The sequence below is a fragment of the Nematolebias whitei genome, chromosome 18, assembly GCF_014905685.2.
Source record: "Nematolebias whitei isolate Nwh7 chromosome 18, NemWhi1, whole genome shotgun sequence".
Taxonomy (NCBI): Eukaryota; Metazoa; Chordata; class Actinopteri; order Cyprinodontiformes; family Rivulidae; genus Nematolebias; species Nematolebias whitei.
This window is the reverse complement of record NC_056515.1, coordinates 6,037,345-6,050,079: the sequence shown is the minus strand read 5'-3', so window position 1 is coordinate 6,050,079 and position 12,735 is coordinate 6,037,345. Positions and strand designations below refer to the sequence as shown.

General features: G+C 38.5%; 1 protein-coding gene across 3 annotated transcripts in view; it reads right to left on the bottom strand.

Moving 5' to 3' along the window:
* Window positions 1-12,735, bottom strand: part of LOC119424427 (formin-binding protein 1) — a 176,494-nt gene that overhangs the window by 103,815 nt on the left and 59,944 nt on the right. For all 3 annotated transcript variants that reach the window (XM_037691903.1, XM_037691902.1, XM_037691904.1), the window contains exons 3-4: window positions 7,517-7,573; window positions 7,048-7,195 (exon numbers count right to left, since the gene is read on the bottom strand). In XM_037691903.1, the coding sequence (XP_037547831.1) occupies window positions 7,048-7,195; window positions 7,517-7,573 (205 nt within the window). The remainder of the gene's footprint in view (window positions 1-7,047; window positions 7,196-7,516; window positions 7,574-12,735) is intronic.

Sequence of the window (12,735 nt, the reverse complement as noted above, 5' to 3'; positions counted from 1 at the left end):
GACATGCGCAGAGTGGTAAACTCTCCTTAAAAAAAAACACCGAAGAAAAAGTTCTACTTCCGGGTGAACGTAAACAAATCTGAGCACCCAAAATTGACCCGCGACAGGTTTTAATGATGGTGGAGACGTTGCTGCACTCCCTGACTGAGCTACAGGTGATACAGATCATTCTGAGCTCTTTCAAAGTTTCTAGTAGAAATGTTGTGTCGCTCACCGACCAGTTTTGCTTCCCTGACATGCTAATATTATTAGCATTAGCCAGGCGGAAATGGCAAAGTCGCACATGCGCAGTCAGGTCAGTTTTTCACGATCAGATAAAAACTAACAGATCAAACGTTTACATGCGCACCGATCGGGTTTCGGATCGGCGTAAACCACCCGTTTTGTTCTGATCACAAATTATATCGGATCGCACCGAATACACAAAAAATAACCCTAACGGAGTGTTTACATGACACACTTTTATTCCGACCGGCCATTTGATCCAGTTACTTATGTCCATGTAAACGTACCCAATGTTTTTGTTGCTCTTTGTTTTGTTCTGTGGCATGTTTTTTTTTTTTTTTTAGGTTTCTTCACTGATTTAACAAAAGCCCAGTTAAGATATCCACGAGTTTGGGAAAACTTCCTTGATATGTTTTTTTCTTTTTCCAATCGTTTTGTCCTCGTGGGGCCTAATGGTGTAAGTTCTACTGAAAGAACATTTGTATTCCAGTGGAGGGTAAGGCTCAGATAGAATGTACAGATCTGTGTAAGTTGGTTTCCCATAATTTTCAATGTTGTAACTTTCATCTCTTTCTATGCACACCAAACCTCTACAATAAAAGCATGTTTCAGCTTGTTGTCATCAGCATCCTCTCTGGTAAACTTGATGATGTTGACAGAGTTGATGTGTCTGCTGAACGCTTCCACTTCTTCCGATTGGATATTGAACCAAGCATCATCCACGTATCTGAGCCACATAAGTGGCATGGTATTGTTCCTTTGAAGGATTTCAGGGCTCTATTTTCCACTTCCAAAATGTAGAGACTGACCACAATCAGTGGCACTGGAGATCCCATGGAACAACCATGATTATGTCTGTAAAAATGTCATTTAACTTGACATAATTAGTGGAAATGCAGAGGTCTAGCAGGGTACAGATCTGGTCCAAGGTTATCTTGTCAAAGTCGTTTTGTGACGGTCTCCACTGCCTCTGGTATGGGTATACAAGTGAAAAGTGAATTTACATCAAAAGATACAAGAATTTCTCCATTTTCAAATGTTTAACTTTGTTTACAAAATCCCTGGAATTATCATATTATGTGGTGGGTTTGCAACAAGAAATGATAAAATGTCAAAAAGATATTTTGCAATATGTCACTGGGTTTATGCAGCTGTCAGTGGGTCTGAGTGGTGTTCCTTCTTTGTGTATTTTGGGACGTTCGTTTGACATGGAGTGGCTTCCACTGGGTATAATCTGTGGTAAAATTATTGATTACTTTGATTACTACTTGTGGTTGGATCCCCCATCAAGGTCTCAATGTAGTGGTGTTGCTCAGTAATGTTTTTTTTATTTTCTGGAACTCAGAAGTGTTGAGGACCACTGTAAGTGGTAAGTAACTTCTCTGTACGCTATCTGTCCAATCATTTAAATCCTTTAACTTGTTTAATTCTCCCAGACGTGACAATCTGGGATCCAGATGAACTCTTTGTTTCCAAACAACTGCATCTCTTATCTATTTTCCAAAAGATATACAACGACAATATGCTCTCCAAAAAACTGCACTGGACACTTTAATTGTATGCAAGTATTTTGGTGAATGCAGCTCTTTTTAAATGGCCTTGGCAAGTGTAAATGACCTCTCAACTTCTTTCACCAGCAAAAGATATAATCAAGAACCACAATCCAAGCAGAGGAAGAGCACACAGAATGAGCCCAGATGTAACACACATAGAAACAAGCTAAAAATAAAACATGGTCATGATAAGAAAATGACAGAGACAATTAGTTGTGTCAGTCCATGCGGTCTTACGAAGTCTTTAAGGGTCCTTATTAGTCCTTATTAGAGGACAATAAGCCGTGTAGGACAGCAGCATGCTGACTGAACACCATATTTGATTTCTCAGCACAAATATGGTTTACTCACACTTAGGCTCTACATCCCATATTAACCCTGACACCCCTGCAATATCATGCTATAAAAAAACTGAACTGCAAATGTGGGATAGTTTTAGTTTTTTCTACAACATTAATGTGATTAAAAAAATCTATTTAAATCACGTCTTTAACTAAATGCTTTAACCTTTAACACGTCTCACAGTGAGTTCATGAAGTTGTGAAACAACAGAGGGAGGTGGGAACAGTTACAGAACAACTGCACGAGAAATAATGAGGGATTATTTCTCCATCTGGGTCTGTGGTCTGGACTTTATCTGACCAATAAGCCTCTGCAAATCTAGGAAGGGCAGGTCTTGGATTCTCCTTTAATCCCACTGTCTAGATCTGCCTGAACAGCTGTGTCTGTGACATGATTGAAAACAAGTGATCACACTTTAAAATAAAACAGTAAAAAACGAGGGAAGCTGGAAGCACAAACTCTAACAGCTTTCTAAATTCAGAGTATCATCAAGATTTTCTCTGAAGGACTGTGAATGTGCTTCATGTAGAATCTGCTGTTTGTTGTTCGTTTTGTACCGAGGAGCCTTTTTATGGTTTACCCATCATGTGACATTATAAAGAGGCTGTTTTCCAACAGGACTGAGGAAACTATTAGCCCAATGTTTGCAGATGAAACAAGCCTTTATTCAGAAAAGATGCAGTAAGTTATGTTATGATGGAAATCCCCTCAACACTGGCTTACTGATCCAAAACAGAAGAGGACACATGACCCACTATCAGCTGCATGAAAACAGGCTCAGGTTTTGGTAGGACAAGATAACAAGCAAAAGTTCACACTAGGAGAACTAAACATTTAGCATAAAATTAAAAAGCTACTAATTCACATTAGAACCAACACTACGGTACAATAGGATATCTACGGAGCTTCAGCTGTACCAAAATATATTCTAAAACCAGCTTGGGAGGAAGAGTTGGGACGATCCTTACTAATGAAAAGTGGAAAAAAGTGAACAATTGAAAGTTGGATATTGTCCATCTTTCTAATGTCGACTTGTCTAAGATTGCTGTAAAATATTTCCTGCCTCTATTGCTCACAAAACTTGTTGACAGTATTTTCAAAATGCTATCGGCCATAACCAAATGTAATGTGAAGCATGATTGTTATTCATATTTGTGGGAGCTGACAGGCCAGTACCCTCATTGACCACACTGGTTCAAAATTCATCACTGTTCTAACATGGAGGATAATCTTAATAAAGTGTTAACAAGCTCAGCCTCCTGCTTATAACATGCTGCTTAGGAATGTTACGCAACACGTCTGGAAAACATCAGGTGTCTCCTTCAACAGAGGTTCTCACACTTTATATTCCAACATTCAAATCTGATTACTAGATGAGTTTAGTCAATAACAAGACGCAATAAGCAAATTCTTTTTTTTGTTAAATTTGCTCACAACTTAAAGAAATATCCTGATGCATGCTCAAGTAGAAAAACCTAAAAAAGTTAAGTCAGAAAGAAAGAACTAACGAAATAGTTCTGTTTGCTTACAATAGTTTTTCTTGTGAACCTAAACTGCTCTCAGGTTTGACAGTAATGTGCATGGTAGTTTAGAGGTGGAACACCTGGAGAGCTGGTGCAGAGAGAATAACCTTCACATCAATGTGAAGAAGACAAAGGAGATGATTGTGGACTTCAGAAGGAACAAAAACACCTACACCCCCTGAACATAAGAGGATCTGCGGTGGAAGTGGTCTCCAGCTACAAGTACTTGGGTGTACACATGAATGACAACCTCAGCTGGAGCAACAACACCACCAGCCTGATCAAGAAAGCTCATCAGAGACTCTACTTCCTCAGACGGCTGAGGCGAGCTGGTCTGGGAAGCTCAGTCCTCACCTCCTTCTACAGGTGTGCAGTGGAGAGCATCCTGTGCTCCAGCATCAATGTGTGGCATGGAGGCTGCACAGCTGCAGGAAGAAAAGCTTTGCAGAGAGTGGTGAAGGCTGCACAGAAATCTGTTGGAATCAGTCTCCCCACCATCACAGACATCTACACCTCCAGATGCAGGAAGAGGGCCACCTGCATCATGAAGGACCCCACCCACCCAGCACACACAATTTTTGCCCCACTCCCCTCAGGAAGGAGGTTAAGGAGCATTAAGTGTAGAACCACTAGACTGAGGAACAGCTTCTACCCTGAGGCTGTTAGACTCATGAATCTCTAACTAGAATAATCACTGTGAAAAACCATATCATGTTGCTGCTGATCTGTTTCATGTTGCTGCTGATCTGTTTCAATGTTGATGTGTTCATGCGTGCACATCTGCTCACAGACTCATGTTCATGTTTGTGCTGATGTTCAATGTTTTATGTTATGAGTGCTTAGTGTATATTTAGTTGATGTTTTTCTTAGTTCATATCTTAGATGTTATTACTGTTTTTCTTATACATTTTATTGTTGGATGTAACTGGGACCCTGCGTACATAATTTCGCTCCACCACATGTACCACATGAGGTGCGAATGACAATAAAGAAACTCTGACTCTGACTCTGACTCTGAGTTTAGTGATACTGACACCAACAAAGGCCAAAGCTGCAACCTGCCCCAGAGCTAACCACCTTTTAATGCAGAAAAGACTAAACAGACTCAGACAACTTGGAGTTTGACGAGTCAACACATTTATTGCTCTTACTGCAGCTGACATTCTACATTTACAGCTAAAAATTCTAATTTTTACAGCTAACTTTCTACTGCTTCAGCCATGTGCTCCGATTCTAACACTGAGCAGACGAGCACAGGATCCCGCTGTCCCTCCCTCACTCGCCTCGTGCACTCTTTCTTTCTGTGTGCACTCTGAAAACAGCCATGCCACTCTAGTAAATATACACTTTATTGCATCATACCAATACATTTCAATGCTATGCAACTTCACATGTGGGCTGGGTTTGGATTGACCAGTCATTCAGTCCGGATGATTCAGAGTCTGGGCCTTGAGAATTGCTGCCCTACTAAAGGCTAAACTTTATTAGATCTGGCAACCCTTCATTAAATATGTTGAAACATCCCAGAATGCATTGCATTAGTCACTTTTAAGCTTTCAAAGTGGTGTGGGCACACACATAGATGAACACATTCGTATTGCATAACTGTATATGGAAACGTTGCTCAAAGGTAGGGATTACATCCAGGTGAAAGTAAAATTTCAAGAGTTGCAGCGTCTTTATTTTCCATAATTGTCATAACACTGACAATTATTGCCCCAAACCCCTGATGTTAGCATCTTAATCTGCTCTAACCTAGTTCGCACAGTTGGTTCTTTTTTCTTCTTCTTCTTCTTTTCATGGGTGTTTTTCTACACTGGCATTTATTATGTGTGTAAAAAGAGCAAATGAAGAAAACAGAGGAGTAAAGGCAGAGAAGAGGAGGAAGAGAGACGTCAAAGTGACATCCTGCAGCTCGAGAACAGGAAGGGTCTGTTGTGAACACAGCAACAAATATTGGCTATGCCAGGTTAATCAAAGACAGCTTGACTTACAGCCAAACAAATTATAAGGTCTGGTAAAGGTAGAGGATTCCCCTTGAAGAGGACTAGAAATCCCATTTCCTCTTCTTGCAGGCTGAGCTGAAATAGAGCTGAGCACTAATTGGTTTACAGCTTCCTGTGTAGTAGCAAACACACCAGGCCTGATGACGCCACATGTGAACATGTACATATTTAGGAAAAGAATAAAGGTTTAATCATTGTGCCACTCAGCAACTCTCTTGGGTTTTCCTCCTTCAGTTGGATTTCTAAAACAAAGAGAGTTTTCTGTTTCTCTGTTTGTCATTCTGGTTCCTCTCTGCAGCTTTAAAGTGCTCTGTGTTGTTTTTACACATCATGCCTGAGTGCTGCTTTTCCAAAGCATTTCACTGAATCGATACCAGAAATGACTTTAGGATTAAATTGGGTAACACTTCACAATAAGGTACACAAAATTTGATTAACTACTAGGGAACGTTTCAGGAACGAATCAGGAACAAATCAGGAGCTAATGGCAGTTAACCAGTACTTACTGGAGAACACATAGGCAAGCCTTATGAAGGGACTACTGGTTAGTTACATTCTAAATGAAGAGGAACTAATAAATAACTATTGGGTAGTTACCAAGGAAACCAAAGAGGAACTATCAGGAGCTAATGGGTAGTTAACCATTACTTACTGGTGAACACACGGTCAAGCCTTATTAGGGGACTACTGGTTAGTTATCACAGGAACAAACCAGTAGGTATTGGTCTGGTAGTGATTGAGTAATGACTGGTTCCTCAGTAAGTACTTGGTATGATGCTTCACTACATCAGTGAACAAAATAACAGACAGGCAATGATTTGGTATCAGTAAGTGATAGTTGAGATGACAGCAGTACAAGATTATGAAATTGCTAATCTGTGGTAAGAATCCAATAAAACCAGTGACCCACTAGGAAACGTTTTTTTTACAATTACGAGCTGTGACCTCACTGATGCAGCGTTTATTCAGAATTTCTCCTCTGTTTCTATGGTAACAAACCAGTAGTCTCCTGATAAGGCTTGGATGTGTGTACCCCAGTAAGTACTGGTTAACTTCCCATTAGCTCCTGATTTGTTCCTGAGGCGTTCCCTAGTAGTTAATCAAATTTTGTGTAGCTTATTGTAAAGTGTTACCTTAAAGTGGCTGCAGTGTTAGAAAGACTGCGGGTGTGTGCTATAAACAGACTGAGTTATCGTGTTCTGCTCAAGCCTTTGGGTGAATCTATTTTTACTGAGTGATGACCTCGGTTCATGAAGAACTGAGCATGAAGTGGAAATTTAGTGTCCTATCAATGTATGAGTCTGTTTTCATTTCTATATCCTTCAGTGTAAATGTAAAGTCTGCTTTAACTCTTCGAGCTGAGAGGAAGACAAAACATGTCCAACTCTAACGTCTCACCGATTTTCTCTCAGTCTTGAGCTCCTGCAGGTAGCGTGTCAGCTCAGCAATGATTTGAGATGTCAGGTTCTCCGCTATGACCTCGTGTTGACCCGCGTAGTCGTTTAACTCGTTGAGAGTTGTCAGGAAAGATCGACAGAAGGTATATCTGGTGAAACACAGGAGGGGACATGAGAGGAAGCAAATAAAGTGGAGCAGTGGCTCGGATTTGCTGAAAAAAACAGATCAGTTGAATATCTTGAACTTTCTGAACGAGAGTAAATAAACACTGAAAATAAAACTGCACCAATTATTTCTGTTTTTAACTAAAGTAGAACTATACCAAATAAAACATGATTGGATTCTGGAGGTTTCTTGTCTAATCAAATTAAAACTAATAATGTGACAGAGGCATCATTCTCCTCATCAGAGTCGGTAAAATATGAACTGTTACTTTAATTTGCTTGATGCAACATGAAGTGTAAATTACCTGCTCTCTTCTTCTTCCTTTGAGTTCTTCTTGGGTTGATATTTCTTTGATAAATTCCTGTGAAGACATAAATTTCAGCCTCGTCAGCCTCTTCTTACTGTATATTCACAGAGTGCACTGTCTGCAGACAGGCGGTGCTCTGACATGACCCCTAAGGACAGGCCAATGATCCTTCAGTGCACTCCTCAGTCCTGCAGAGTCCTCCCTCACCCCCCATTCCCCCTCCATGTCATGGATTACTGCTTTTGTTTCTGTCCTTGTTTTGACCCTCGCTGTATGTTCGGGGAATGAGATAAGCATGAGGATAAGAGACAAAACACAAAGCAAACAGAATTGTGCACAAATAAAGAATCTGCAGTAAAACAAACCGTCATCACTGCGATCTCTTTCTGTTTCTCTCTTTCAACTCCTGCAACAGATTAAACTGTCGACTGACAAGTCTGTCAGCAAAACACAATACTGCCCACAACACTCTGATAGATTTATAATGTATATGTTACCGGCAATACTGTCAGGGTCTTTTGTGTAGTTGTACCTCTAAAGTCAAAAATAAACAACACAATCTAGTAAAATCATTCATATGTCAACTGGGACAGAGAAAATCTGATTAGAAATTAGTTTAACAAAATAAAAACTTGTAACAAGAAGTGAAAACAAAATGGTAACAATTCAAACCAGACTTTTATGTCCTGACTACACTTTGGATTGTTTTTAAATTGTTTTTATTCATTTCAACAAAGCATGTCCTTCCAGACAAGAATGCAAAAAGTTAAATTAAAGGTGAAATATTCACTGAACATTACGCCCACCTTTCATGCCACTGCTGAAAACTACACTCATCTGATGTGAAAAAAATCATCACGTTTTAGATTTGGTCAAACCAAAAAATTACAACAAAAAAAATGTGCAAGATCTAATGCGATTTGCAAGATTTTCATGAGAACTGCTAGAGCTCAAACGGTGTGTTGAGGATGAATTGCAGCTACTGCAGCATTCAATCTGAGCTTAATCTGGCAACGTTTTAGAGATGTTTGCTTCCAATTGTCAGCTGGGATTTGTGCTCACCATGAAACATGGATTAGATGGAAATGTGCAGCCAAAAGTAACTTTCTTAGAGATTCAATCAAATTTGATCACTGTTATGAGAGATTTTGCTAACATACAATCAAACATATGCATAGCCATGGTTAAAAATACTAGAATAAATAAATAAAATAACCCTAAAATCCCCATATAGGCTAGAAGGTGGCAATAACACACACAAAAAAAATCAATGTGACTAATTGAAAAAATATATATAATAATAATAATAAAATACCAATATTTTTTAGAACAGCAAGATATTCTCTGTCTTAAACGTTTTCAGTAACCAGATCAGACATTGTACGAACAAAATTAAGTAAAAATAATATTCCTGTGGTCACTTTTACTGCATGCTCATTTCACAAAGACAAAGTCTCTGATAAAATCACTTTCCAAACTTTCAGTGTAGGTGCACAAAGGTAGACATAAAAATTATTTTAAAACCCTTATAGCAATAGTTCTGACATTATGAAGTGGAATCAAAGAGTATGAACAAATAATATCTTACCTGTATCGACAGCCCTTTGATCAACCTCAGCTGGGAGAAATTGGGTTTAATTTTGACCATTGGCTAGTTCAAGCAGGGCCAAGACAAAAGTGGCTTGTTACAATCTCAAATTTTAAAAATTGTTTAAAATGAATGCTACTTTATAAATCTTTATATCATTATCTGTTTTGCATTTCCTGTAGAAATATTATGATACTCCTGCAAGAAGTGCCGCCAGGCTTCACAGGAGGAAATACAGAATTTTATAGAAACAAACATGTAATGCAAAACTGACGATGATGCAAAAGCTGAGTAAATAAATCAAATTAATTTTGATGTTATGCTGCATGTCTCGCTCCGACTATGAGCCCACCAAGTCCAGTCAGAATTAAACTATTTTTCTTCAAGTTGAGGTCTTCCAAGAGCTATTTACAACAAGACATATTTCCTTTCACAACTTTGCTAAAAAACTTCACTTTAAATTTAGTTTAATTGTATTTGAGCACATCTATCTATATCTCTGCATTATATATCGAGCAAAAGCACCCAAATTAGCTCAAAAGCTAATTTTCATTTGTTGCCATTTGCCAGGTAAAAGAAAGAAAACACATTTAATTGAAAAAGAGCGTAAATATAACAGAAACAACACTTAAAGCAGTCCATAAAAACTATACATAAAAGATGTCCAGCTCTGTGTTACGCAGCTAACATGAACAGAGAACATGGAGGGCATGTTTTTAGCCAAGTTTTTTTTTATTGAATGATTGTCATTTAATGTATTAATTTATTCCATTGTTGTGTATCTCTAATTGACACACCTGCTAACCAAATTCAGTTTTCCATTTTGCGATAGCACAACCCAAAACAAAACAAAATGATGGTTATGTTTAAAGACTGGATATAATGTGGGTTTGCAGAGCGCTCCATTCCCCCCATGCCTTGACTCCTCACTGGTGTTTAGGCTGTTGCTAGGCAGACTTATGCTCCCTGTTCTTCTTCTCACCTCATTTCTAAATATAGCACCACATCCTGGTCATCTACTCACAACCACAATACATTTATCAAATATTTTTCTCCTAGCATATTTAATCTTTTGTTTTATGAACTTTGTATTTCAAAATAAAAAATGGACTTTATGTTTGTGCACACTCATGTATAGGTTTTGCAAGAAATTCACTAGAAGAACATATTCATTCATTCAACCTTTATTTAGACAGGTATATAGTATATATGTGCATAATGGTGATCAATACAATTTTTCACGCTTACACAATAGTTTTGCAAGCAGGACTTTGGTCCTACTTTCTTATGAATTATATTTGATAAGAATCTGGGAGAGGACGGTGCATTAATGCACTTCCCTGCAATGAATAGACCAAAGCATTTACACCAATGCAGGAAAAGAGGATTATCCATGGATTAAAGCAGTATGTGGAAGGTAGTGTGAAGGAAGGATGCGGGGGGGAGGGGGGGTGTTAAATACTCCATTGGTATTTATTTGGTGGAGTGAAATGAGTTTTTCTTTCGTTATGGATAAATATTTATTGTGACATAATTATAGTTTATGTATAAATTATGTATTCTAGCATTTATTATTGAAATGTTTTGCAATACTTAAGTCTATATTCTATGTATTTTTAAAGTTTCAAAACAAAGACATTAAATTTACTAATTAATGAGTCAATTCCAAGATTCTTGGTTGTCTCAGTCACAGCAAACAGCCAGCAATTACAAAACCAGATCTAATGCTAATATTACTTTTATCTTGCTGGGACATGTCAAAAAGACAAAGAAGAAAAGGACAAACGGGAAGGACAGAGAGGAGACATATGGATGCAGTTAGAGAGGACATTAGGTAGCTGAAGTGAGGACAGGTGATGTGGAAGACAAAGTGGATGGAGGAGGATGTCTTGCAGCGGCGACCCCAAAGCGAGAACAGTCAAAAGAAGATTGCGACGTGTCAAAATGCCCCAAAACCTGCCCAACATCACAGACAGGAGACACAACCAGATCAAAGACCTGTTCTGTTGGTTTATTAGATCTAAGAGCTGTGCTGCATTTGTTACGAGTTATGAGTGTGACCACTAGATTGAACCTGATTTCATCAGCTAAGTTGATTACAAAGGATAATTAGTTGTGAGGTATGACAAAAAGACACCAGAATGCAAAACCATTGAGTCTTAACTCTGGTTGAATATTTTTCACCAATATTTAAACAATTTTAGCCTTCTCTGTCAATATGAACTCATGTGCATCTATGCACATGAGTTATGAGTTAATATATTCTGTGTGGGACTAAAGACTAAAAAACATTAGCACCATTTGTGGAGCATAAAGTCTGTGCACAGTGAGATGAGCTCATCACACTGCAGGCAGATGCTGTCTAATTGCATCACAACAAATGTAAAAATGTTAAACCTGTGGGAGAGTTACTGTGGGCTTTTATTCTGCACTGATTAAGTTTTGCCCAACTTATATCACAACTGATAAGATACTAACTACTGATAATTGACAGAGCACAACTTTAAAAATGATCCCGGTAAATGTTTGAAAAGGATACACAACCAAACACTTTCTGCTCGTCATACATTTGTGACATTGTTTATTTTACATCATACATTTTCACCCATGTACAGACTAATGAAATAATTTAAATTAGTTCTATATATTTTATTTCAAAGCAACTTTTTTTAATAAGCACCTTGTCATCGCAAGTAAACACGTGCACATATTTAACACAGGCAGATATAGCTGACGTCATTCCTCAAGGACAACAGCTGTAGTTATAAGGATTTACAGCAATGGTATCTGCCAGTCACTATCAAAAAGGGGGTTATGGTCAGAACTGAGGGATGTAGACTTACTGTCCATGCTCTTTAGAGATGAAGACACGGATGTAAGGAGAATCTCCTCCTGCGCTGGCGGAGTCGCAGGAGGCCCTGGGAGATGGATCCTCTCAGTGAAAGACTGCTTGTGCTCCCCCTCATTGAAAATCACTGACTGTACTAAAACTGCGTGTGAGGGGAAAATGGAGGGGGCGGGGCCAACTGTTGTGGTTAGTGGGAATTTAAAAAAAAAATCTGGGTCAGACCTGTGGTTGATAAGGCTGATACCTTGTTGTTGCTATGGAAACACAAGCTCCACCCCCTTCCACCTCACAACCTGACTTCTTTTTGCCTAAAGCTAAAGTCAGACAACAACACATAGATTCACACACACAAGAGAGGAAACGCAGCCAGACACAGAGTCTGCTCTGTAAAACAGAAAAAAAGGATGGAGAAAGGAAAACTCAGCTCTAAATGGCATCTAGACTTTGTACAGAAATGTATTGTGTTACTGCAAAGAACTATTAATAGTCCATTGATGATTAGCAGTTAGAAGTGATTTAGTTCAATATTAGGACTGGATTTTATTACTATTGCCCTGTCACACTTCAGCATATCAACAGTTTATCAAGTTACTTGGTTGTAAAAGAATGACACGTCACTTTGCTACATATATGTGAGGTTGTCCACACTAAAATAGTGTTTTGTGACTCAGCAAAAGTTGTATTTGTTAGCATTTCAGCCCTGCATCCACACAAAAACTGTGTTTTGGAAGACCTAAAATTGTATTTCCTTAAAATACCTTCCAGACTGAAATAAATCTT